This window comes from Sarcophilus harrisii, chromosome 2 (assembly GCF_902635505.1).
Source record: "Sarcophilus harrisii chromosome 2, mSarHar1.11, whole genome shotgun sequence".
Taxonomy (NCBI): Eukaryota; Metazoa; Chordata; class Mammalia; order Dasyuromorphia; family Dasyuridae; genus Sarcophilus; species Sarcophilus harrisii.
The window spans coordinates 14,647,515-14,672,830 of NC_045427.1; the positions used below are offsets into that span (position 1 = coordinate 14,647,515).

The following is a 25,316-nucleotide window of genomic DNA, read 5'->3' on the forward strand; positions in this document are numbered from 1 at the left end:
AAAATCCTTTTCTCTTCCTGAAAATTATTCGAGTGCAATCCACTGGATTTATTCAATGACACTTGATTTTATTTCATCTTTAAAACGTGGCCTACAGAGATCTCCGAACAATAGAAGCCCAGAACCGAGGCTTTGGCTCCCAACCCAGCTCCCCTCTGTTTTAACAGGACATCATCCAATGTGTACAGCTCCTCAGGTCGCCAGGACCGGCATTACCTGGCATAGCTTTGCCCACAGCACACACGCAGTACCTGAATCTGGAGGCCCTTCAGAGAGATTTCAGGGCTATTCCGAGATATTTTCTTTTTTTGTTCTTATTCTTTTTTTTTACTCTTTAACTGTCTAAAAAAAAGAAGAAGAAGAAGAAGAATCCGCCCCACTCCCCAAGATGTATTTCTTTGCCTTTTTTGACCAAAGGAAAGTCTTTTTTTTTTTTTTTTTTTGTTTCAGTACTCAGCACACGGCGAGCTAAAGGAGAAAGTCCCTGCGCAGAAGCTCTGACTGGGCGAAATATTCCGCTTGCCGCAGAGTAATACGGTAAAGGCAGGAGATTACGGTACTCGCTGAGGGTAGCGCCTGTTACATCAGCGGTAGCTGCAAAGTTCCTGCCTGCTTTGGGCTGCGATCTCCCCGCCGGGTCTCCCGGTGTCACAGCCCTCGGGGAGTTCTGGGACGGGGTCCTCGCCTTCTTCCCGGCTTGCTTTTCTCTTTGCTCTGGCCCTGCCTTTGCCCCCGCGGCGGGAGCCCATCCCGAGCCCGGAGCTGGCGGGAGCGGACCGCTGAGCCCTCGGGTTCCCGGGAGCCGGCTCCGTGGGGACGGGAAGCAGGTTCTCCCGGCGGCCAGAAGGAGGAGGCGGTGGCTGCGGCGGCTGGACAGGTCCACGACCGGCCCCCGGGAAGACGCTCCGACCGGCCGCCTCCCACCCCGAGCGTCCGCCGCTGCGCCCCGCGACCGCAGACTAGGTGAGCCGGGACGGGGGAGGCGGGGAGTACCGGTGGGGGTGGGGGGCTCCGGGGACGGGGAACGCCGAGGAGTTCTCCATTCCTGGGCCAGCCGGACCCCCGGGAGGAGGCCAGCCGGCAGAGGGCTGGCTCTCTGCCACCGACAGGCAGGTGAAGGGAAAGCGTCCTGGGGCTAAGAGATCCTACGGCACCATCGCATCCGACCCCCTTCTCTCACCGAGGGGGAAACTGAGGCCCAGAGAGGACGAGGCTCTTGCCCAAGGTCACAGATATTAACTGAACCAGAGGAGCGGGAATTCGAATCCAGTTCCTCCGATTCTACATTGAGGGGGGACGCAGCGCATTCACCGAATGGTTTCTGTCCTCCCTTCTCTTTTCTGCCTCTCTTCCTCTGTCTGAGCCTCTATTTCGGTGCCTCCGCCTGCCTATTTTGCTCTGTCTCTATGTATCTCTTTCTCTGTCTCTCACTGAATCTATTTATCTCTGTCTGTGTCCCTATGTCTCTATCTTCTCTGCTTCTGTCTGCGACTCTGTCTTTGTATCTCCATCTGCTTCTCTGTCTTTCTCTCACTACATCCTCTCTCTGTATCTCTGTCTCTGTGTGTCTATCTCTGTGTCTCTCTCTCTCTCTCTCTCTCTCTCTCTCTCTCTCTCTCTCTCTCTCTCACACACACACACGCACACACACACACACACACACACAATTCCCTCTTTCCCCCCAACACACTTTCCCTGAAGTTATTTCCTAGATGTCAAGTATTAAAAAACAAACAAATTGTATTTATTTATACAAATGAGAACGATTTGAAAAAAAAAATGACCAAGGAGGACGTGGATCCCAGGATCCCCGATCTAAATCTGGAGAGGCCTCGGAAATCTAGCCGCTCACACGGCCCCTTGCACACATAGGAAACTCGAGAGCCAGAGAGTGGAAGGCTTTTGCCCATCACTTAGACAGTAAACAGCAGAGCCGGGATTGGAACTCAGGTCTTTCCCTCCCACTCCATCACTCTTTACCTTCCCCCAGTGGGACGTCAGTCCCGAGTCCGGACCTGGACCCGAAGCAAGCCTTGAGGAAGTCTCCGAGAGGAGCCCGGGCGCTTCTTCCCTCGCGGGGTTCGAAGCCCCGAGACGGCGTTTCCCGGCGAGTGGGGGGGGGGGGGGGTTCGGCCCCGCCCCGGGCCGGGCAGCTTTAGAAGGAGCCTCTCCATCCCGCTCCCGCCGGCTTTCCCTTGTGCTTTGGCCCGCCCCCGGTCCGGTTGCGCCACAGCGCAGGCTAGGACGAGTCGGCTCTGGGACTTGGGGTCCCTGTCTCCTGCGGGATCGGAGACCCGGTGTGGACAGTTATACTGGGCTGGAGCTACGTCTGCGGAGACTCCTCTGTCACCCAGAAGGAGAGGGCCCCGCGCCCCCCGCTCCGCTCCGCCGCACCCCGCATCTGCCCAGGCCCAGGAAAGCGCCGTGGCAGCTGCTCAGCTGCGGCTCGGGCTCGGTCTCCGGCGGGTTCGCAGGGTGTGGGTCCTCCGCAGGCGCCGACTGCGTACCCCTGGGAGGTGGGACCCTCCTCTCATCCTAGCGGGGGTCACGGCAACCCCTAATTCTTCCTCCCTAAGTAGCTGGATGTTGGGGCACCTGTTGGCAGAATCCATCCTTAGCTTGGACTGGCTTCGTGGAGAGGTGAAAAATGCGCTGAACTTGGACGCAGGAGGCCCAGAGCTGCAGCCTCGCTCGTCCCCTGTGACCTTGAACTCCTCCCCTCCCGCCTCCCCTCTATGGGCCTCGGTTTCTCTCTCTGAAAATCAGGGGGCAGCATCTCTGTAACGTCCCTTCCCGAGACAGCGACTTCACGAGCAGCGCTTTTCAGAGGCTGTCGGGGTTCATTTCCCTTTCTGTGGGCAGGCAAGTTCAACAATATTATGGGGTCCCCTGACTCGACTCTGCTAATCTGGACTTCCTGACGGAACCAGGGGAAAATCAGGCAGTGAGCACGTACGCCGGTGCCGAGGATCCAGGAATGGGGGGGCGGGGTGAAAGGGGGGGTGCAATCCCCGAGCTTAGCATTGTGTCCCACGCCCCGGCGGGAGGGAAAGAACAGGGGTTCTGCACTGAGGAGAAGTCGCGGGCCCGGCTCCCCAGGAATAGTGACGCCCCCCGGAACGCGGACGGGGCGGCCTCGGGAGTCTGCATTCATTCATTCATTCTCCCCCTCCCTTTTTCTCTGTTCTTTTCCAGGAGGCTTTCAAACAGAGCGGAGCCCTCCGGCCCGGAGCCGCCGCGGCCATCTCCCTCTTGTTCCTTCAGTCCCGGGATCGGGGACATGCCCTGAAGCCAGAGCCCTAGGAGGGGCGGCGGGGGATTGGAGGGGCTGATCCTTCACCTCCTTTTCCCTCCAGATGAGTCCGGGAGACTTGCGGTCCCCGGGAAGAAGGAACTCGCCGGAATCGAACTGTCCACACCCCTTGACCTTGACCTGGTGCCCTTGAGCCTGAGGCCTTGAATTCGTGAAAGGTCTAGCCACTAACGCCCGCGGGGGAGAGAGGGCGGAGGGAGATCGTGTTCATTTGGTTTTCAAGGTTTTCTTTGACGAGAACCGGAACCTTGGGAGTTAGGCAGCGAAACCCCGACGAATCTCCTGAGTTCAATCCCCTCCCCCTCCAAACTCTTCCCATTTCCCAATCTCGAAATGCCTTCCCCACGCTGAGAACTTCTTGCGGAAGAGAAGGCTCTGGGACTTCGGGGGTGCAGAGACTGACGAGTTAGACCCTGTCCTCCGGGCTCCGGCTGGGTGGGGCCTGGAGTGGAGGGGCTAGAGGCGGGGATCCTGCCTTCTGACCATGTCTCCCCAAACTGCTTTTTCCTTCCCTCCGCCTCGGGTGGATTTCCGACGTCAGTCTGGTTTGCCTCTGACAGCCCATGTCGTGGGTGTTCTCAGCCGAGCCGAGCCCACGCACTCCTAGGAGACTCGAGCTTCCCATCCACTATCCGTCTGACTAAGGATCCCATTCCTCTCGGGATTCTCTCGGGACCCTCTAGAAGAAGAGCTGGGATTTGGGCCAGGTGGTGTCCCGGGGACCATGGTGTTTCTCCCTGAGAATGCCTCCGACAGCTCCAACTGCACCCATGCCCAGGAGCCAGTGAATATCTCCAAGGCCATTCTGCTGGGTGTGATCTTGGGAGGGCTCATCCTTTTCGGGGTGCTGGGAAACATCCTGGTGATTCTCTCGGTAGCCTGCCACCGGCACCTGCAATCTGTCACCCATTACTACATCGTCAACTTAGCCGTGGCTGACCTACTCCTCACCTCCACGGTGCTGCCCTTCTCGGCCATTTTGGAGATCCTGGGCTACTGGGCTTTCGGCAGGATTTTCTGCAACATCTGGGCCGCTGTCGATGTCCTGTGCTGCACTGCCTCCATCATGGGCCTGTGCATCATCTCCATCGACAGGTACATCGGGGTCAGCTACCCCCTGCGCTACCCCACCATCGTCACCCAGAAAAGAGGTCTCTTGGCCCTGATGTGTGTCTGGGCCCTGTCCCTGACCATCTCCATCGGACCTCTCTTTGGCTGGAAAGAGCAGCCCCCGGAGGATGAGACTATCTGCCAGATCACCGAAGAGCCGGGCTACGTGCTCTTCTCAGCCCTGGGCTCCTTCTACATCCCCTTGGCCATCATCCTGGTGATGTACTGTCGGGTGTACGTGGTGGCCAGGAGGGAAAGCAAGGGCCTCAAACACGGCCTGAAGACTGACAAGTCGGACTCGGAACAGGTGACTCTCAGAATCCATCGTAAAAACGCTCCCTCAGCCAGCAGCTCGGGCTCCAGCTCCAAGAACAAGACACACTTCTCCGTGAGGCTTCTCAAGTTTTCCAGGGAGAAGAAGGCCGCAAAGACCCTGGGCATCGTGGTGGGCTGCTTCATTCTCTGCTGGCTTCCTTTCTTCTTAGTGATGCCCATTGGTAAGTCTTTGGAAGGGAGACACAAAACCCCTTTACAAACTTGTCCTTCCTACCTCGCCAATTAAGTGGGATGTTTTTCCCTTCTCTCTTACGTTGTCTATTTCAATCCATCATCAAAATCTGGGATACAGAATCAGCATGGTCAATAGAAAGTCCATTGAACCTGCAGTTGAATACTAGATATTAGCTTTGAAGCCAGAGGATATGTGCTTGAATCCTGATTCTCCTCCCATATTATTTGTATTCCATTGGTCAAGTCATTTCAGTAACCTACTTTGTTTCATTCATTTTAATTCAATTCAATTTAATTAATTTGTTTAAACTCCTTTGTTTAATTAGGCTAGATGATCCTAAACTCCCACCCAGCTTTAAGCCTCTGATCTTTCGATCCCACTTCTGCTGGTTTACACTTGGAACATCCTTTCATCCTTTCTGGGTTTCATTTTCCCCCATCTGGGAAGAAGGTGGTCGGGCTCAAAGGTTTTCAGATCCCTTCCACCCCAAAATCTATCATCCCTCTCAATCTATCTCTACCAGTATTTGCCACCTTGGGCAAGTCACATGAGTCTCCCTGGACCTTGGTTTTCTCATCTAGAAATTGCATGTGTGAGAATGTGTGAGGGTGTCTCTTACAGCTATGACCAAAGACCATATTTAAAGCATCCATGCTTCCAGAGCTCTCTGGAAATGTCACCTGAGTTTTCCTTGTCCTTGAGTCCATCCTATTTTATACAGCAAAAAGGAAAGCCATTTTCAGAGTACCATAAAGCCTTCTCTACTTAATGTAGATTAATCTGCATTAAAAATAAAAAAGAATGGCAAGTTCTTTTATTAGCCTTCCTGGATATTTAACCTAAACACTCCCAGACCTTCTTTCAACAGGCATTTATGCGGAGGACTGTTAAAGGTCTTTTCAGATACTGCAGCTAAATCTTGTGTGTGTGTGTGTGTGTGTGTGTGTGTGTTCATTTTGCATCGGGAGAAATCATCAAGCTTACTCTGGACAATTGCCTGTTACTAGGATAAGATTGTATTAGCAAGTATTCTGTTGAAAAATAATCTGATTATGCTTCATAACTGCACTCATTTTCTGGATTCAAGATGAAAGGTAAGTACAATGAACTGTTAACAGGAAAAAATCACTGGAAGCCCAAACCTATTTAAGCGTTAAAGAAAACACTATAAATATTTCCCCCGATGAGTAAATACTTCATTCTTCACTGTGACAATGTGTGTATTTAAACAAGCATCACTAACATCCCGACTCTGACAGGATGGCTGATTTCTTTCTATCTGGAAGTTGTGGATGAAACAGGGTGAAAAGAGTTCTGTGGTTTCCAAGTCTAATTCCTGCAGATGTTAAATTAACTCTTGTCAAAAGTAATCAGATCGTTGCTAAGATCAGCAAGCTGATCCATTTGAAGCAGTTCATGAATGCAAGGGGGGAGGGAGGGAACCTTTCAACAAGATCCCAAAATGGTGGTTTGTTATTTTTAGTCTGCAAATTCAAATACTAAAGAGTCCCACCGGTTGTTGAGAGAGACTCAGACAAGTAACTTGGAAAGTGGTCGTGAGAAATGATTCAAGTTAATGCCTCCAGTACTTTCGGGTCATATTTCAACTGCGTGAACTTATCGGAGCTCTACTTTTGATTTGTTTTTTCTGTACAACACTTAGAACATGGGAGTGGCTTGTTGTGATGTGAGAAAGCACTTGAGTGTAGTATAGGAGAAGAATATTGGAGAACGCCAGAGGACCTAGAGTGTTTTATCGGCTCTGTCGATACAGATCTTTATGATCTCGGTCAAAGCTGGTCATCTCTCTAATATTTTATTTCTTCAAGTGTAAATTGGGACAGGTGTCCTAATGTAGAATACTTCTACAATTTCCCTTCCTAAACCTGATATTCTGGGTTCTATTTTAGTTCTAGGTTCTAAAACCATCATTAAGGACTAGATGCTTTCAATTTCAGGAATCTGGCCATAAGGTCTCTTATGTCTTTTGGAATAATTTTAAGATTATTGTCTGTTTCTTTTCCATATGTAATTATATGATTCTGTGGTACCTTACTTTGGAAATTACGTATTCCTTCTTACTATTAAAGCCCAGGGTGCCCCTTCCAGCTATGACCTTCTGTGGGTAGTGCACCAGCCCTGAAGTCAGGAGGACCCGAGTTCAAATCTGGCCTCAGATTTGACCAAAGACCCACATTTAAAGCATATTATCAAAACTCAGTCAGGTCACTTCATTTCTCAGCTTCAGTGCCTTCCTTTGTTTAATTCAGGGTTTAGCCTGACAAATGTAATCTGATGGTAGCCAACCACTGAGTCCTTATTCAAGAATATTTGATATCTATTTCAACAGGAGAAAGGACTTACCATCCAGCCTATTTTCTCAAACATACCTATTTACATATCTAAAAAGAATCGTGTAAAAGAAAAGGGAGGTATAGACGATAAGAAAGTATTGATGGCATGATAGCTAATATGTTTATGGCGCTGAAAGTTTACAAAGCACTTTACAAATATTGTTTCATTTTATCCTTATGATTCTGGAAAGTGCAATGATTATTCCCCATTTTCAAAGAAAATCAGGCAGATGGAAGTTAAGCTACTGGTCCAGGATCATACACACATATCCCTTCCCTAAGTTCCTCTTCTTTCCAATCCATCTTCTACTTCGGCTACTAAAGTAATTCTCCAAAACACAGCTCTGTTACTCTACTACTCAACAAGCTTCAGTGGTTCCCTTTTACCCCCAAGCTCAAATATAATGGATCTTCTCCATCTCTAATTACAGGCCACTAATATTTATGCTCATTCCTGGACATAGGCAGAACCACATTGAAAGTGTGACTCATGGTCCCTTTGTAGTAATCCAGGTGGAGAATATCACATGATAGAAGAAAAGGGAAGCATTCACAGAAAAACATTCTACTGTGTGGAGTGATATGAGGAGAGCACAGAGCTTAGAGTCAATTAGGCAGCCAGACAGGAAACAACAAGTATTTGTTAAGCACTTAACCTATACCAGGCACTGTGCTAAGCACTAGAGACATAAGAAAAAATTAAAAAAAAAATAGTTTTTAAGGAAGTCAGCTGCTAATAGAGGAGGAGACCACAGCAATAAGCTGTCTTGAGGGAGCTGGGAAGGAGCTAAAAGGAAACTTCTAGGGATGGTTGGGAGCAAGTAGAAAGGGACAAATGGTAAGCCGATGAGCCAGCCCAGTGTAGATGAATTGTGTCAAGGTGAGTAAAATATAAGCAGCTTGGAAAAGTAGCAATGCACCAGGTTTTGAAGGGCTTGAATAAATCAATTAATATTTGAGCTTGGGGGTAAAAGGGAACCATTGAAGCTTGTTGAGTAGTAGAGTAACAGCTGTATTTTGGAGAATTACTTTAGCAAGCAAAGTGGAAGATGGATTGGAGAGAGGAGAAATTTGAGGCGGGGAAATCAAAAGGTCATAACTAAGGTCCAGGGGAGAGAACAGAATGGGAATTCCACTTCTGTCATTTACTAACTGTAGGACTGTTGGCAAGTCACTTGTTTGTCCCACAAATGACATCAGGAGGGTGAGGGCTCGACTTGCAAATGAATTGTGTTTAAGTGAGGGAGGGTTGTGCAAGGGCAACAGCCTCACTGTCTCCTTCAGAGTCATCTGAGTCCAGTGGTAAGATATTGATAGGATATTGATAAGATATAGAGATAGATCAGGATGGAGATGGTAGAGATGGAGATGCAAGCAAATCATTTAATCAACAAACTTATTTTGTGGCAGGTATAATGTTCTTGGGCACTTCTATATAATGACAAAAGTCCTTACTTTCAAGGAGTTTCCATTCGATTAGAGGATAACCATATGTATATGTGTGAGAATGTGAAACATATGTGTTTTATGTATGTTCATGTATATGTGTGTGTGCACGTGCATTTTCACAAATATATTAGTGAATTTGGGCACATGTGTGTATACATATCACATGCAACATAGATACTGGTTGACTCCCATGTGGAAAATGCTCTCACTCCTCATCTCCATATCCTGGCTTCTCTGGCTGGCTTCAAATCCCAACTAAACATCTGCCTTCTGTGGACAGTGCACCAGCTCTGAAGTCAGGAGGATCTGAGTTCAAATCCGGCCTCAGACACTTAACACTCCCTAATTGTGTGATCCTGGGCAAGTCACTTAACCCCAATTGCCTCAGCAAAAACAAACAAAAAAAAAGTCTGCCTTCTACAAGAAACCTTTCTTAATCTCCCTTACTTTCCATGTCTTTCCTCTATTGATTATTTCAAATTAATCCCATCTATAGCTTTCTTATACATCATTGTACATGCCATCCCTTCCATTAGTCTTTGGACATTATTGTCTTTTACTCTTCTTTATGTTCCCAGCATTTCGGATGATGTCTACCCATAATAGGAGCTTAACTAAATGTTTATTGATCAACTAACTGAATGGGGTAGGGAGAACACTGGTAGCTAGAAGGATTAAAAAAAGGCTTCTTGTAGTAGCTGGTTCTTGACCTTCACCTTGAAGGAAGATAAGAAATCCAAGGTCAGCAGAGGGTACATTCTAAGGATGGGAGGAGAGCTAATGCAAAGACAAGGAGAGATGCAATCAGGTACCACATATGAAGGACAAATAGTATTAGTGTTAGCTAATTAATTATCGTTAGCTAATTAATTAGCTCTCCTCCCATCTCTGGAATGTACCATCTGCTGACCTTGAAACAGTTTTTATCATTCATTCATTTTCAGTCATGTCCAATTCTTCAGGATCCTATTTGGGGTTTTCTTGGAAAAGAGACTTGGGGTGCTTTGCCATTTCCTTCAACTTCTTTTACAAATAAGGAAACTGAGGCAAGCAAGGTTAAGTGATTTCCTCAGGGTCATACAGCTAGGAAGTGATTGAGATCAGATATAAACTCGGGGAGATCTCTCCACTTTGCCGCCTGGCTCCTCATGAGGAACAATGAGAAGAACATTTTAACTAAACTAGAGTGTGCATGAAGAGGAATAATGTGTAATAAAACGGGAAACATTAAGTGGAGCTAGACTGGGAAGGATAAGTGTCAGACAGATGCCTTTATATGTGAGCTTGCAAGTAATTGAGAGCTTCTTGAATTTATTGGGCAGAAGAGAGGCACAGTCCAACCTGTGCTTTAGGAAAATCACCTTGTTAGCTGAGCTAGGGGAAGATTATTGTGAGAAGAGATTTGAAGCTGGAGACCAATTAGGAGACAATTGCAATAGTCCAGGCAAAGAGTTGATGAGGACTCAAACTAGAATGGTGTCTGTGTGAGGGGAAGGGAGATAAGATGTTGAAAATGATGCTGAAGTAGAATCGATCAAGTTTTATCAAATGATTGGATCAGGGAGTGGATGAGAGTGAGGTTGAAAATTGGGATTGACCGAACGGAGAGTCATATGCTGGACAAAAATGACAAAGTTTAAATAGGGGTGAGGTTGGGGGCTGAGATCGTGAGGGAATTGGAAGGAAAAGGAATGGGATTCTAACACCTGGGAGAATAAAGAAAGATATTTAGGTCAAGATAATGGAAGTGATAATCATAGAGAAAGCTGAAGCTGCCTGTGTCCCATTTGGTAGAAAACACAGCAGAACTTTTATGTTCTATTGAATGATTAAACTACACACACACACACACACACACACACAGAGAGAGAGAGAGAGAGAGAGAGAGAGAGAGAGAGACACACACACACACACACACATGCAATCAGCATGTACTTCTTGGAATCCAATTCACTTCAGACACTGATTTACTGGTTCAGCATGGGCACCTCAGGTTTAGAGCTGGAAAGGATCTCAGAGACTGGCTTCAATCGCACCCCTTATTTAACAGATAAGGAAACTGAGGCCTCCAAGATCACCCAGCTAGTGTCTGAAGCAGGTACCATCCTGACTTCCAAAATAATTATTTGAAGGGGGTAATTATTTTAGTTCTCTGAGCTCCAGTTTCACCTTTAAAATGTGGATAATAGACCTTCTCTCCTTCTCCATTCCTCCCTTCCCCCCCCAGCAATATTACCTTTCTCATTAAAATATCTAAAGTTCACTTTTCCTTTGGAAGTGATATCAGAGCCAAGTTATAAACCACAATGCCCATCTTGGACAACGTCATCCCCATACTTGATTTCTGTTTTGATCCCGGTGTCTTCTTCTAGCTTGACAATCATTCCATGTCAATCTTGACTACAAAATTTGTATTTGTTTTCTAAAAAGAAATAACTAAAACAACTTCATTTATCTTAAGAAAGGGAAAAATTACTAACCCTGAGCATTTTCCAAAAAATAAATAAATAAACCCCAGTCTCTTAATTTCAAGAATTTAAAGGACTGTCACACGGAAGAAGGATCAATCTCATTCTGTTTGACCCCAAAAGGTAGAATCATGAAGCAAATGGACAACCTTGGAGAGAATCGAATTTAGACTTGATGTTGAGGGGTAGGGGAAATATAACAACTAAAGATGTGTAAGACTGGAGTGAGATGCAAAGATTAGGAAGAGGAAGAGATGTTTCCCCTGAAGAAAGGGGTGGATAATCATTTGCTGTAGATATTGGTGAGATGATTATTTTTCAGACTTGAGTTATACAACATACAGAGGTCCCTTCAATTCTGACACTTTTCAATTTGAGAGAATGTCAGGAAGATGGTTTTCTGCTCATGTTTCGATATTAGTTGTAACCACAATTCAAAAGAGGCACCTCATTTATTCATTCTTTCATTAGCTCATCCATCCATCCATTCATTTGCTTATTCAATCATCCAACAATTGGAAATTATTTTATTTTTTTATATTGAATCTCTAGAGTCTAGGACAACATTTGGTGTTTTGTTCATTCATTCGATAAACAATAAGTTCCTGCTTTGTGCTAGGTTCTGTGCTAAACACTGTGTCTCTCCTCTCCCTATTAAATTACAATCTAAGAATAACTGCCTTGAAATATTTGAAAGGCTTTCACGTTGGAGAAAGATTAGATATATTCTTCTTGATTCCAGGAGCAATCGTTTGAAGTTGCAAAGAGGCTAATTGAGGTTAGATTTCAGGAAAATTTTCTAGAGCTATTCCACAGGAATGAACTTCCTGGAAGGTCTTGGATTTTGCCCCACTGGAGGTCTTCAAATGGGTTCCCGAATTGGACTATTTATCGCAGATCCTATCAAGCCAATTCCTGGTCAGTTATAGGTTGCCCCCCCACCCCCTCCAGAGACTCTTCCAAGAATCTGAAATTCTGCGATTGTCTGACTGGCTGACCTTTCGGGTAACAGCGCACAGCTGTGATATTTCCCCGATTCTGATTTTATCAAAAGTATGGCAGAAAAAGCTGTGGTCTGCATGATACAGGCAAAGCCAAGAGGCTTCACAGAAATCTCCATTGGTTGTCACCCTCCTGGAATGCTGGTGGAGCCTCAGCCCATGCCCAAAAAGGGCTGGGGAAAGAGTCTCACATAAGGATGTTTTTACATGTTCTGCCTGCATTGAGCTGATTGCCAGGACATTTGGGGTTGTTCGGAACCCTGCTGGTTTAGAGGGGAACCAAGGAACTTGAACCCTTATAAGGAGAATCATTTTTGAGCTCTTTCCCCCTCATCCCAAACTGCAATCCCATTGTTTTTCACAGGCTTCCTTTGCCCTTTGGGAGCATTGGTACTATATTCTTTTTTTTTAATAGCTTTTTATTGACAAAACATATGCATGGGTAATTTTTCAACACTGACCTTTGCAAAAATTTCTGTTCCAACTTTTCCCCTCCTACCCTCCACCCCCTCCCCTGGATGGCAAGTAGTCCCGTACATGTTAAATAGGTTAAATACAATATATATATATATATATATATATATACATATTTATACAGTTGTCTTGCTACACAAGAAAAATTGGATTTAGAAAGAAGGTAAAAATAACCTGGAAAGAAAAACAGAAATGTAAGCAAACAATAACAGAAAGAGTGGAAATGCTACGTTGTGGTCCACACTCATTTCCCCGGTACTATATTCTTTGGGCGATAGACTGAAAGACAGGGAGAAATTGATTTGGAAGCTGCCAGTGTGCACTTGGATGTTTCTGGGGAACGGTTCCAGAGAGGGCTGATTTCTTGGGGCAGCTAAAGCTTGAGTCTCAGGGCCTTCCCAGATGAGACTTTCTAGAAGGAATCAGCAGAGCAACACTAAGAGAATTCAAAGGTGTCCCACTTGGTCTGAATTTCTCTCTTCTGGCCTTAATTCTCCTATGTCATGCTGCAAATAAAAATAAAAAAGGAAGAGGCTATCTCTGCTATCCCAGAACTAGCTTTGGGACAGCAGAAATTATATAAAATGGACTATAAGTGTCTTGAGGATCTGGTCTCTGGTCCCGTGGCCTGATACCTGCAGCCCCCTGCTTGCCATTGTTTCAGATGGATGGGAGAAATAGATACCCTGATTTGAATACCAAGAATGGGCAATCCTGTTCTGGCTTTCCTGAGGCTGGATTCAAATGCTTTTGAATTACCCTCCCCCATCCTCCCTGTGTAAAATTGGCCCCCAAAGTACTGAAGCAGTCTGTTTTCTGGGAGCCCCTTCCTCCCATTTCTTTGGGACTGATGCTCGGGTGTAGCTAGACCACACAGTGGAGAGAGCATTGGTTCTGAAGTCAAGCGGATCTGAATTGAGTGTAACCTTGGACATTTACCACTTCCTAGCTGTGTGACCCAATTGCCACACATACATACACACACACACACACACACACACACACACACACAGAAAGAAATATTGACCGACATTTATAGGATCACAGATCTACAGCCAAAAGGGATTTGAGAAACCATCTAGCCCAACCCGCTCATTTTTAGAGAAGGAAACTGCAATTTAAAAGAAGAAATTATATTATTATAGAAGAAATTTATAAAATATATATAGAAGAAAATGAAATTATTTTCATAAGGCCAAAGTAAGTGACAGAGGTGGAATTGAAATCTAATCCTCTGAGTTTCAATCCAGCCATCTTTCTTTCCTCCTTTCAGTTTCTTCATTTAGAAAGCTGGTGGTTCAGGGGATAGAGTGCTGGACCTAAGCTTAGAAAGACCTGAGTTTAAAGTCAGCTTCAGAGACATATCAACTGTGTGATCCTTGGCAAGTCACTTAATTTCTGATCGCCTCGGTTTCCTCAGCTAGAGCATCTACCTCGAAGGGTTGTTGTGAGACTCTATGAGATAATATTTATAAAAAGTACTTTAGATAGAGCCTGGCACACAGTGTCATATACATGCTTGTTCTCTTTCCTTACAAAATGACTCCTCATTGTTGGATTGGATAACTGCTAAATCCCTTCCAGATATAAATAATAATTTTATAATTTGAGATTTAAACCGAGGTCTTCCTAACTCCATGGATATGGATTTAAATAATAGGCTAATACAAATCATATTTGTTCTATTCAAATCCTGACCACTGTCTGCCACTCCATTTCAGATATATATGTATATGTGTATATACATATATATGAATATATATACTCATACATGTATATATTTATATATATGTTTCTAATTATTTTAATGTTTATCTAAATAGATAGCATGTTTCTTAAAAATAGAAATTTTTATTTTTAGACTTAATTCTGTGCCTGACACATGCTTAATATAAAATGCTTGTTGATTTGGCTTAGTTGTCCATTTGGCAGGAGGTCCTATTGACGACTTCTCAGAAAAACTAGTTTACACTAAGTATTGTCTAATTACTGAAGTGACTTAGATTGCAACCCATCCATTCCTGCATACCTTGTGCCCCTCTTGTCCATATATTCCCATAAGTTCACCACAGAGAGCCAACTCACTAAATCTGCTGGAGGACTTCCTCAATTTCTCTCCGAGAACCATGAAAATGTGTGTTCAAATTCTGACTGCGCATAATTGTTGAGTGGCTTTGATGCTCTAGGCAGCTGTTAAAGAGTTAAAATTGCAGAGTCAGTGACTGCTTGAATCAATAGATGGAGTATAAAGTATACTCACCTGGGAGCTCTTTATATTTGTGTCAAACTCAAATGCCAATGGATCCCTGTTAGCCACATGATGACTTATCAAACATCTCCTAATTGTACTTTGTTTTTGCCATTTATAATGCTATTTTGTTTTTTTCCCAATTACATGTCAGGCAATTTTTAGCTTTTTTTCCTCCCCTGAGACAATTGGGATTAAGTGACTTGCCCAGAATCACACAGCTAGGAAGTGTTAAGTGTCTGAGATCAGATTTGAACTCGGTTCCTCCTGACTTCAGAGCTGCACCACCTAGATGCCCTTTTACATTTATTTTCACAAGATTTTAAATTCCAAATTTTTCTCCTTCCCTTCCTCTCTTCCAAAAATAGGAGGCAAATTGATATAGGTTATACATGTACTATCATTCAAAACCTATGTCCATATTATTCATAGTTGTGAAAGAAGAAACAAATTAAAAGAAATTCAAGAAAAGAAAAAAGTAAATGAAAAAGATATCCTGAAATCTGCATTTAGAGTCCAGCAGTTCTTTATCTGGTTATAGATAGCATTTTCTTTCTTGAGTCCTTTGTACTGGTCTTGGATCATTGTGTCAGGGAGAAGAGCTGAGTCATTCATAGTTAATTCTAATTACATTTTAATGTAGTTCTGGACCTACTCAGGAGTTTTATGGTCTCCAGTTTAATACCTCTGCCTTTCTTCAGTAAATCACCAATACAGTTCCTCCTCCTAGGCTCACCAGGGAACAAGTGAAGTCCTCCTGTTAATTGCTTATCTCTCACTTTAGGAATATCCTATTTCTTTTTCATTTCATACAATTCTTTAATGACTTTCATTAATCCATAAAGAAGTAAAAAGAGAAAGAGAGACAGAGAGAGGTGAAGAGACAGAGATACAGAGAGAAAGGTAGAGACAAAAAAAAAAAAGACAGAGACAGATTTTACAGAAGAAATTAAGGACAAGAAACCCAACTGACTTCGTAGCATCATAACTTTGAACTAGAACGGTCTCTATAAATATCTGGACCAACTTCATTTCATGGAGGAAGGAGGCAAAGCTCACAAAATTGAAAGAACTTGAAATAATTTACCCTCAGTAAATGGACTAAGTATTGACATTCCAATTCAGGTTCTCTGACTCTTCATTCAATGCTCTCCCTTCTTTTATTATTGTTTGCAGTAGAAATAATGTGGCATAGTAACAGAGAGCTGCTTTCTATGCTAGGAAGGCCTGGATTCAATCTTACCTTCAACATATACTGGCCCTGTAACCCTTCCTAGTCACTTAACATCTCAAAAAAGAGAGATTTATGAAGTGCCTACTATGTGCCAGGTACTGTGATAAGTTCCAGGAATATGGGGAGGGGGGGAAAGGAGGTAGGTGAAAAACATGGTCCCTGCTTTCAAAAAGGTGATATTCTAATGATCCAGACTATATTCCAATAATTATGTTCATACAAGTTATGGGCTGTCTAAATGAATTACAGGTGGAAAGCACTGGAGGGAGGGAGGGAAGTAAATCAGGAAAAAAAACCTCTTTGGAGAAGGAAGATTTTGTTTGTACATGCTGCCCCTTTTCTCACCATGATTTAATATAGTTCCAGAAATGCTAGCAACAGCAATTAAGACAAGAAAGAAATTAAAAGCATAAATACAGGCAAAGAGGAGAGGGACCTATCTTTATATGATGATGAAATGATGGCTTAATTAGAAAATGCTGGAGAAGCACTAAAGAAACAATTGGTACAATTAATACCCTCAGCAAAGTTGAAAGCTAGAAAATTAACCTACAAAATCAATATTATTTCTGCATAATAACCAAAGTCAAGAAGCAACAATAGAAAGGGAAATCCCATTAAGATAACTACACATGCACAAGTATTTGGAAGTCTCTCTACCAAAGCAATAAAACAAATCCTCGTAGAGATTCAATTACAAAAGTTTTGTTATTGCTATTGTTGCATCGTTTCAGTAATATCAGATTTTGCATGATCCCATTTGGGGTTTTCTTGCCAAAGATATTGAAATGGTTTACATTTCCTTCTCTAGTTCATTTTAAAGCTAAGGAAACTGAGGCGAACAGGGTGAAATGATTTGCCCAGGTTCACACAGCTAATAAGTGTCTGAGACCATATTTGAGCTCTGGAAGATGAGTCTTCCTTACTCCAGGCTTAGTATTCCATCTATTTCACCTCGTTGTCCCTACTCAAAAAAAAATATACAAAAAAAAAAAGTGTTTTTTTGTTTTTTTTTTTTTAAGGGCAGTTAGGTAGTGCAGTGGATAGAGCACCAGCCCTGAAATCAAGAGGACTTGAGTTCAAATTTGACCTCAGACACTTAACATTTCCTAGCTGTGTGATCCTGGGCAAGTCGCTCAACCCCAATTGCCTCAGCATAATAAAATAAATATTTTTTTAAATGCAGTTTTTGTTGTTCAGTTACGACATTCATATTTGCTTCCTTGTGACTCCATTTGGGGTTTTCTTGGCAAAGATAATCAGAATGGTTTGCCATGCCTTTCTCCAGTTCATTTTACAAATGAGAAAACTGAGGCAAACAGTATTAACTTCAGGTTCACACAGCTAACAAGGGTCTGAGTCTAGTTTTGAATTCAGGTTTTCCATACTCTAAATCTGATGTTCTATCCACTGCAACACCCAGCTAGCCAAAATATTCACCTTATTTGCCTCTTTTTTTGTGATATAAAACAACTGGAAACAACACAGATGTACATTGATTAGAGAATGGCTATGTCAATTAAGCATAATATTACTGTGCTTAAGAAGCAGCAAATGTAATGAATACAAAGAAGCCTGGAAAAACTTAAATGAACTGATACAAACTAAAAAACAATATACTCAGTGACTATGACAGTGAAATTGAAATAATAGTAACTAAAAAGAATTTAAAGACTGAATGTGGTAAAATTATAAAGAGTGAGTTTGAGGGCAAAGACGAGAAATAAGGAAATTTCTCCCCTTCCTCCTTTACAGAAAATGGGAAGTCCAGAGGAATGGAGCTTTCCAAATTATATCAGTTTTGCTGACTTTTTTTTCTCTTGTTCCCATTTTTAAAATCTCGTTTATGAGAGATGGAGGAGAGAGATACAGCAAGAATTCTGAGCAATGCAGAAGCAAATTAGAGCAATGAAAAAAAAAATTAAAAGAAAAGGAGAGTTTTATTAGATTTAGGAGAACAGAAACCAGATCACAGGTCTTCAAGAAAGGAGGGGTTAAGGAGAAGTGGAAACTATGAGATATCTCAAAGTTCTGAAATAAAAAGAAGGGGGGAAATGGACAGCAACTCAAGTGGGTAGTAGGGTTAAATAATAAATATAATATATTAAAGATTAAAATGATTAAATAACTTATTTAAATTAAATTAAATTTTAAAAATTAAAACATTAATTTTATTAAAAATAAAAAAATATTTAAAATAAAGCAAAATGAAAAATAATTTAAAATTAATGATAAAAATAATGCATAATAAATATTTCCCTCTCAAAGAATGGAAACTTCAATGGGACAAGGTTGATTTTACTCTCTTTGTATCTTCTAACACCTCACATCTAACACTGCCTGGAAATGTTAAGACAATAAATTTCAATTAAACTGAATTGAAAATAGCCAAGACTTATTCATCAATCAGTCAATCAATAATCATGGTGTACAGCTTCTACTGTGCTGGGTGTGAGCAAGTTCTGAGATATGCCTTTGACATATAAATACCAAAGTGAGACAATCTCTGACCTCAAGAACTTCATATTCTACTAGAAAGATTCAATGTATTCATAAATATGTAAAAAAATGTAAAAAAATATCATAAAAAAATAATATGTAAAAAAATCAGAAGAGTAAGAATAACTGACCTTTATATACTATATTAGAGTTTGCAAAGTGCTATATATTTGTTTGTTCGCTTGATCTTCGCAACAGTCCTGTGAGGTAGATGATGCTCTTAACTCTGTTTTCTAGAAATCAAAACTGAAGTGAAAATCAATTAAGTGATGTGCCCAGAATCATATAAGTGTCTAAAGTGAATTGATTTCAGTCTTTTCCAAGCCCAACACTCTATTTACTGAGCAATCTATGTGCCTCAGTGAACAGATTCATGTCTGAAGAAATAGTAATATTAATATAGTAATAACAACAGTAATAGCCATATAGTAACAGTAACTGTAATAGTAAATAGAAAAATAATAGTAACAGTAATAGAAATATAGTAATAGTAACAGTAAAAGTAAATAGAAAAGGTAATAGTAACAGTAATAGTAGCAGTAATAGAAATATAGTAATAGTAACAGTAAAAGTAAATAGAAAAAGTAATAGTAACAGTAATAGTAGCAGTAATAGAAATATAGTAATAGCAACGGTAAAAGTAAATAGAAAAAGTAATAGTAACAGTAATAGTAACATAATAGAAATATAGTAATAGTAACGGTAAAAGTAAATAGAAAAAGTAATAGTAACAGTAATAGTAGCAGTAATAAAAATATAGTAATAGTAACAGTAATAGCATTATAATAATAGTAGCAGTAATAGTAATTAGAAAAAGTAATAGTAACAGAATTAGTAAATAGAAAAATGTAATAGTAATAGTAAATAGAAAAAGTAAGAGTAACAGTAATAGTAATAGAGATAGAGATAGTAATAGTAACAGATTCATGTCTCAAGAAATAGCAAAAGAAGTAAGGAAAGACCTTGGATGTCAGTAAGCAAGCATTTATTTAGTTCCTACTATGTGCCAGGAATTTATTAAGTGCTAAAAATGCAAAGAAAGGTGAAAACTCTAACAAAACCCAGTCCCCCAGGGATTACTATTTAGTGGAGCAGACAACACATAAATAACTGTACAAAAAAAAATGTTAAATGCAAGAGAAATTGGAGTTGTGGAAAGAAGGTATCAGCATTAAGGAGGCTGAGGAAAGACTTTCTCTGGAATTTTGCTAGGAATTGAAAAAAACCAGAAAAAGACAGGTGATAGGAAGAGCTAAGGAAAGAGAACTCAAGGCATGAGGGATAGTCAGTGAAGATGCTTGGAGATGGAGGGTCTTGTTCCAGGAACAAGCAGGAGGCCAATGTCACCATATCATGGCGTTCCTGGGAGGAAGCAAAGTGTAAGCTGGCTGGAAAGGTGCGTAAGGGTTATGAAGGGTTTTGAACACCAAAGAGAAGATATTCTGTTTGAACTTGAAAGTAATAGGGAGTCACACTAAAGTTTGTTTAATGGGGAAATAACATGGTTAGAATTTGAATTTAGAAAGATCAATTTAATAGCAGAGTGGAGGATGGATTGGAGTGGGACAAAGTTTGAGGCAGAGACAGCCATGGGCAGACTATGTTAATAGTCCAGATATAAGATGATGTACTACACCAGGGTGATGAAGGTGTCAGAGGAAAGAAGGGGGCATGAATGTATCTGAGAAACATCCCAAAAGTAGAATAGACAGGATTACCTGCCTTTCGGATAGTAAGGGCGAGAGAGAAAAGTAAAGGTTGAGAAGTAGAGTTACAGACAGAGGAGACAGGCATGGAAACTGTATTAATTGCTGGAAATTCAATTGAATTAAAATCAATATATATTTATTAAGCACCTACTCCATTGGTAACAGTGGACAGAATAAAAAAAATCTAGATTTAGGGAGAATTATGTTCATTATGACATCAGACATTTAGCAGCTGTATGACTCTAGGCAAGTTATTTAAACCCTGTTTGCCTCAGTTTCCTCACTTATAAAATGAGCTAGAAAAAGAATTAGCAAACCCCTTTTGTATCTTAGCCAAGAAAACACCAAATGGGATCACCAAGAATTGGATATGATTGAATAAAAACAACAACAACAACAAAACTATACTAGATTCAGAGAACACAAAGACAAATTTTTTTTTTTAAATATCCTTGTTACCCTCAAGGGGTTAACAGTTTCCTGGGAATAAACAACATGCATCTAAATAATATGAAATATATACAACGGACACAGGTGGGGCACAGCACTAATAATTGATGGCTTCAGGAAATGCCTCTTGTCAGAGGGTGTGCTTGAGATGATTCTTGACTGGGAGTGAAGTTTCCAAGAGATAGCATTCTAAGGCTGAGGGCAGAATCTCTCTGAAATTACAGAAGCAGGATCATGGATGAGGAAGAAAAAGTAAGTGGGGGAAGAAATCATGAGAAATCAAACTAGAAGAGATGGTGTCAGGAAAAAAGGGAGAGGAAGACTAGGGTGCAGTAGAAAGAGCATTTGTTCAATTTTTTTATCTGTCCAGTAAGGTACCAAATGACTGCTAAATTTCCAACCAGCCACCAGATTGGGAAAATGTTTAACAATCAGGTCCCTAGAGAGGAAATATACAAAAGATACACTTTCAGGTTTAATTTTGTGGTATTAGCATTTTCTCCATTACTTCCTTAAGTCTAGAAGACCAACCAAATAAGCAATCAAATCCACATTTGTAGCATTTGCTGATTTCTGAGGCATAAATTCTGATGCTGAAAATTTAACACTGGGCTCTCTTGAGACAATTCGAACTGCCTCCAGCACAGCAAAGCTCCCTGCTCTAAATCTGTAATCCTATGCTTTGATGACAAAGGAAATTATATCTTGCATCACTCAGGAAAAAATGTTATGGTAATACAATCTCTATGCCTATTTTCTTTTCTTTTTTTTTTTTTTTTTTGGAGGGATTGTAAACAATTTAATCTTTTTTTATTATAGCTTTTTATTTACAAGTTATATGCATGGGTAATTTTTCAGCATTGACAATTGCAAAACCTTTTGTTCCAATTTTTCCCTTCCTTCCCCCCATCCCCTCCCCCAGATGGCAAGTAGACCAATACATGTTAAATATGTTAAAGTATATGTTAAATACAATATATGTATAGATGACCATTCTATCCCTATTTTCTAGAACCCTTCCACACTCTGCCATTTTATGCCAACTGAGGTTCAAAATTCAGCTGACAGCCCAGCACTGCCAGATCCATTACTGTCAGCAGAGTAGCTCCCAAAGAGCCTTTGCCCGCATAAGGAGGGTTTTTTTCCCCTGTTCTCTGTGCCAATGGTTCTATTTTGGCCACATAGAATCTCATCATTACTAAAATGGAAAAAAGATGACACAATGGCGGCTGTAGACCCAATGTTGAGGAGAGACTAGATGTTCAGCAGTTTTGTTTTTTTTTAAGTATCAAAGGCAAAACTTGACCTTTAAGCAATTTTTCAGCTTCCAATTGAACTTGTTTTCTGCAAATATGGTTTGAATAAATCAATCCCTTTCCCTCCCTCTTAAAAAAATGCTATTTAGCGGTGAAGGTAATAATTTCAATCTGGTTTAAGGCTTTTCTCCTGCCAAGTTCCACAGGGCCCAAAATGTCCAAGATAAAAAAAGAAACACCCCTGGAAGGGAGCTGGTACAGTCCACGGCCAGGGTCATAATTTAGTAGCATTTTTTAGTTTCCACACGAATGGGCCAGTGTGTCTCTGCAGCTGTGTTCAGCATTCAACCCAGATGCTTTGGATCATGGGGAAGGTGCAGACTCCAGTTTGTCATGAACCCAGATACGCCCAGAATTCACAGGTTGGGGTCAAAGTCACATCTTGAGAAAGAGACATCCTATAAAATAGCCTCTCCCACCTTCTTCAAGGCTTGAGGTTTTGCTACTGTGTTGACCGAGCGTCTAGTAGCTGTTTGACATCCATTACAAAGCCATCCACCTCCCATTTTTCTCTATATCCAACAGTGTGCCTTTGGAAGCACATAAGAGACATGTGTTCTGTATTTTTTCCCCTCTGAGGCAATTGGAGTTAAGTGACTTGCCCAGGATCACACAGCTAGGAAGTGTCTGAGATCAGATTTAAACTCAGGTTGTCCTGACTTCAGGGCTGGTGCTCTATCCACTGTGCCATCTAGCTGCCCGAGATGTGTACTTAACACCCTTGTGTTCAATCCGTCAAAATGCTGTTGGATGATTGCCATCCCCAAGATCCATCCTGAAAACTCTATAGTCCCAACTGAGTCCTCTTTTGAATAGCTTCCCATGGCGATTCTGAAATTTTCCACAGACTTGCAAATGGAAAGTCAATCAGTTAACAGACATTTATTAAGGCCTACGATGTGCCAGTGCAAAGCACCAGAAGTTCAAAAAAGGATGGTTCCTTCCCTGAAAGAGCTCTCATTGGAATGGAGGTGACAGCAATAAGCAAAGATGTATAAGCAGACCATATACAAGATGGAAAGGAAATAAATCAGAGGTAGAAAACCCTAAAAGGAAGAGGGAAGAGGAAGAACTTCCTATAGAACCTGAGGTTTTGGTTGGGGAGGAGTAGAAATCATGAAAGTAGAGATGAGGAGGGAGAAGATACCAGGCAGGGGGGACAACAAGAGAAAATGCCTGGAGGCAAGAGATGGAGAGCCAGGAGACCAGTCACTGGCTCAAAGAGTATGTGTTGAGGAATCAGGCAAAGGAAGATTGGAAAGGTAGGAGAGAACTAGGCTGGAAAGAGCTTTGAATGCTAAACAGAAGATCTTGTATTTGATCCTGTAGTGATAGTGAGCCAGTGGGATTTATTAAGTGGGATGAAGGAGGGGAACAGGGACTTTGGGCTTTTAGGAAAATCACTTTGGTGGTTGATTGGAAGATAGATGAGACTTGAGGTAGGAAGATTGCTTCTACTCTCCCAGTAGCTACTGCCATAATGTAAGCATGAGTTGATGAGGGTCAGTGTCAGGGTGGTAGCAGTGGTAAGGGAGAAAAGGGGACATATTTGAGAAGTGTTTCAAAGGTAAAATCAATAGTCCTCATAATTGATTGAATGACAGATAGAGAAAAATCAAGCGTGACTATTAGTTGGTAAGCCCTAGAAACTAGGACAATGGTGTTGTTCTCTAAGGAAATTGGAGGGGGAGAAGTTTTAGAGAAGAAGAGAATAAGTTCAGTTTTAGAAATACTGAGTTTAACGTATCTACTGGACAGCCAATTCAAGATGCATAAAAAGCAATTAGAGATATGAGATTGAAGATCATCGGGAAATATGTACAAGATGTCTTCTTCTGGAATCACATAATAGAGTTAAAAGAAGGGACTGTGGCAGGCAGGGTGCAGAGGATTGCTTGGGGAGGCAGTAGTCAATAGGCCCGAGATATATTCCCAGACCTTGCCCCTGATCTTGGGAAAATCCCTTGCCTTTTAAAAAGTATTTAACTTGCCCCCTAGAAAATTAGAAGAATGAATTCTCCTTCCCATGGTCTGCTCCCTTGCCCATCCCTTTCTTTTCTAGATTTGTTGTGAGAACATGTACCTTCTCCCACCCATCAGATCGTATCATTTCTACTCTTTCAACTCTAATTCTAGTTTCAGCTTCTCTGTTCTTGGAAGGGTTCCCAGAGGGAGTGGGCCGTGGTCCCAAATACCATTAAAGCCAATCCCTTCCACCAGTCTTTAATTTAGAGCCAGGGCTAAGATTTTTTTTATAAAGCTCTAAGTTTTCTGTGGTGTTTTAGGACAAGGTGAGCATCATTATCACTCTTTGACAGATAAGAGAGGAAACCTGGACATACAGAGCAAAGGCCACTGGCTTTGGAGACGGGAGATTAAAGTTCAGATCTGTTCCTATTACTTAACACTTGGATATGTGAACAAGTCATTTTGCCTTCTGTACCTTGGTTTGGGGGCAGCCTCAGTGGCCCAGTGGGTAGAGTGATGGAAGATCTTAGTTCAGATGTCACCTCAAAACAATGACTAATTTTGCTGAGCTGGAGGCAGTTCAAATTGTCTCAGGAGAGCCCAGTGTTAAATTTTCAGCATCAGAATTTATGGCTCAGAAATCAGCAAAGGCTTAGCTTTGGTTACCTCAGTTTCTCCAACTGTAAAATGAGGTGGTAGAACTGATAGCCTCCAGCTCCTCTGGTCCTCGATCCGCTCTAAACCTCACCTTCCTTTTTTGGAAAGTTACACCTAAGATCTTTGTTTCAATGATCCGAGATGCTTCCTAAACTTCATTTTCCTTATCTACAATAAGAGAGACTTAGACCTGCTATGTCTTTCTAAATTTCCTTTTGACTCACATGCACAATCCCATGAGCCTATGATTGGCCCAGTAAAGCAATCAGGACTTGAACTTGGTTCTCCATCACTCCATGTCCCAAAGGTTGTTATTGTTATTGTTGTTTGCCCTTCATTCTCGAAGAGGACCGTGACATTGGGAAGGTGATGCTGTGACCTGCAAGTGAATTGGATTTAAGTAAGGGAGGGTTGGGCAAGGTCACCTGCCTCCCTTTCCCCTCAGAGCCATCTGGGTCCAGTGGCCAGATATAAATCAGGATGATTGGAGATGGCCCAGCATGCAATGGGAGACCTTGGTCTTTTTAAGCAAAGGTTCCCAACAGGCAACACCCA

General features: G+C 42.1%; 1 protein-coding gene across 2 annotated transcripts in view; it reads left to right on the top strand.

Moving 5' to 3' along the window:
* The first annotated feature begins 426 nt into the window (after window positions 1-426).
* The window catches only part of ADRA1A (adrenoceptor alpha 1A), a 130,449-nt gene continuing 105,559 nt past the window's right edge, over window positions 427-25,316 (top strand). Inside the window, exons 1-2 of one of the 2 annotated variants that reach the window (XM_023495290.2) lie at window positions 427-963; window positions 3,196-4,920. In XM_023495290.2, coding sequence (XP_023351058.1) covers window positions 4,038-4,920 — 883 coding nt within the window. In that variant the 5' untranslated portion in view covers window positions 427-963; window positions 3,196-4,037. The remainder of the gene's footprint in view (window positions 964-3,195; window positions 4,921-25,316) is intronic. The other variant, XM_003758700.3, reaches the window with a different exon arrangement.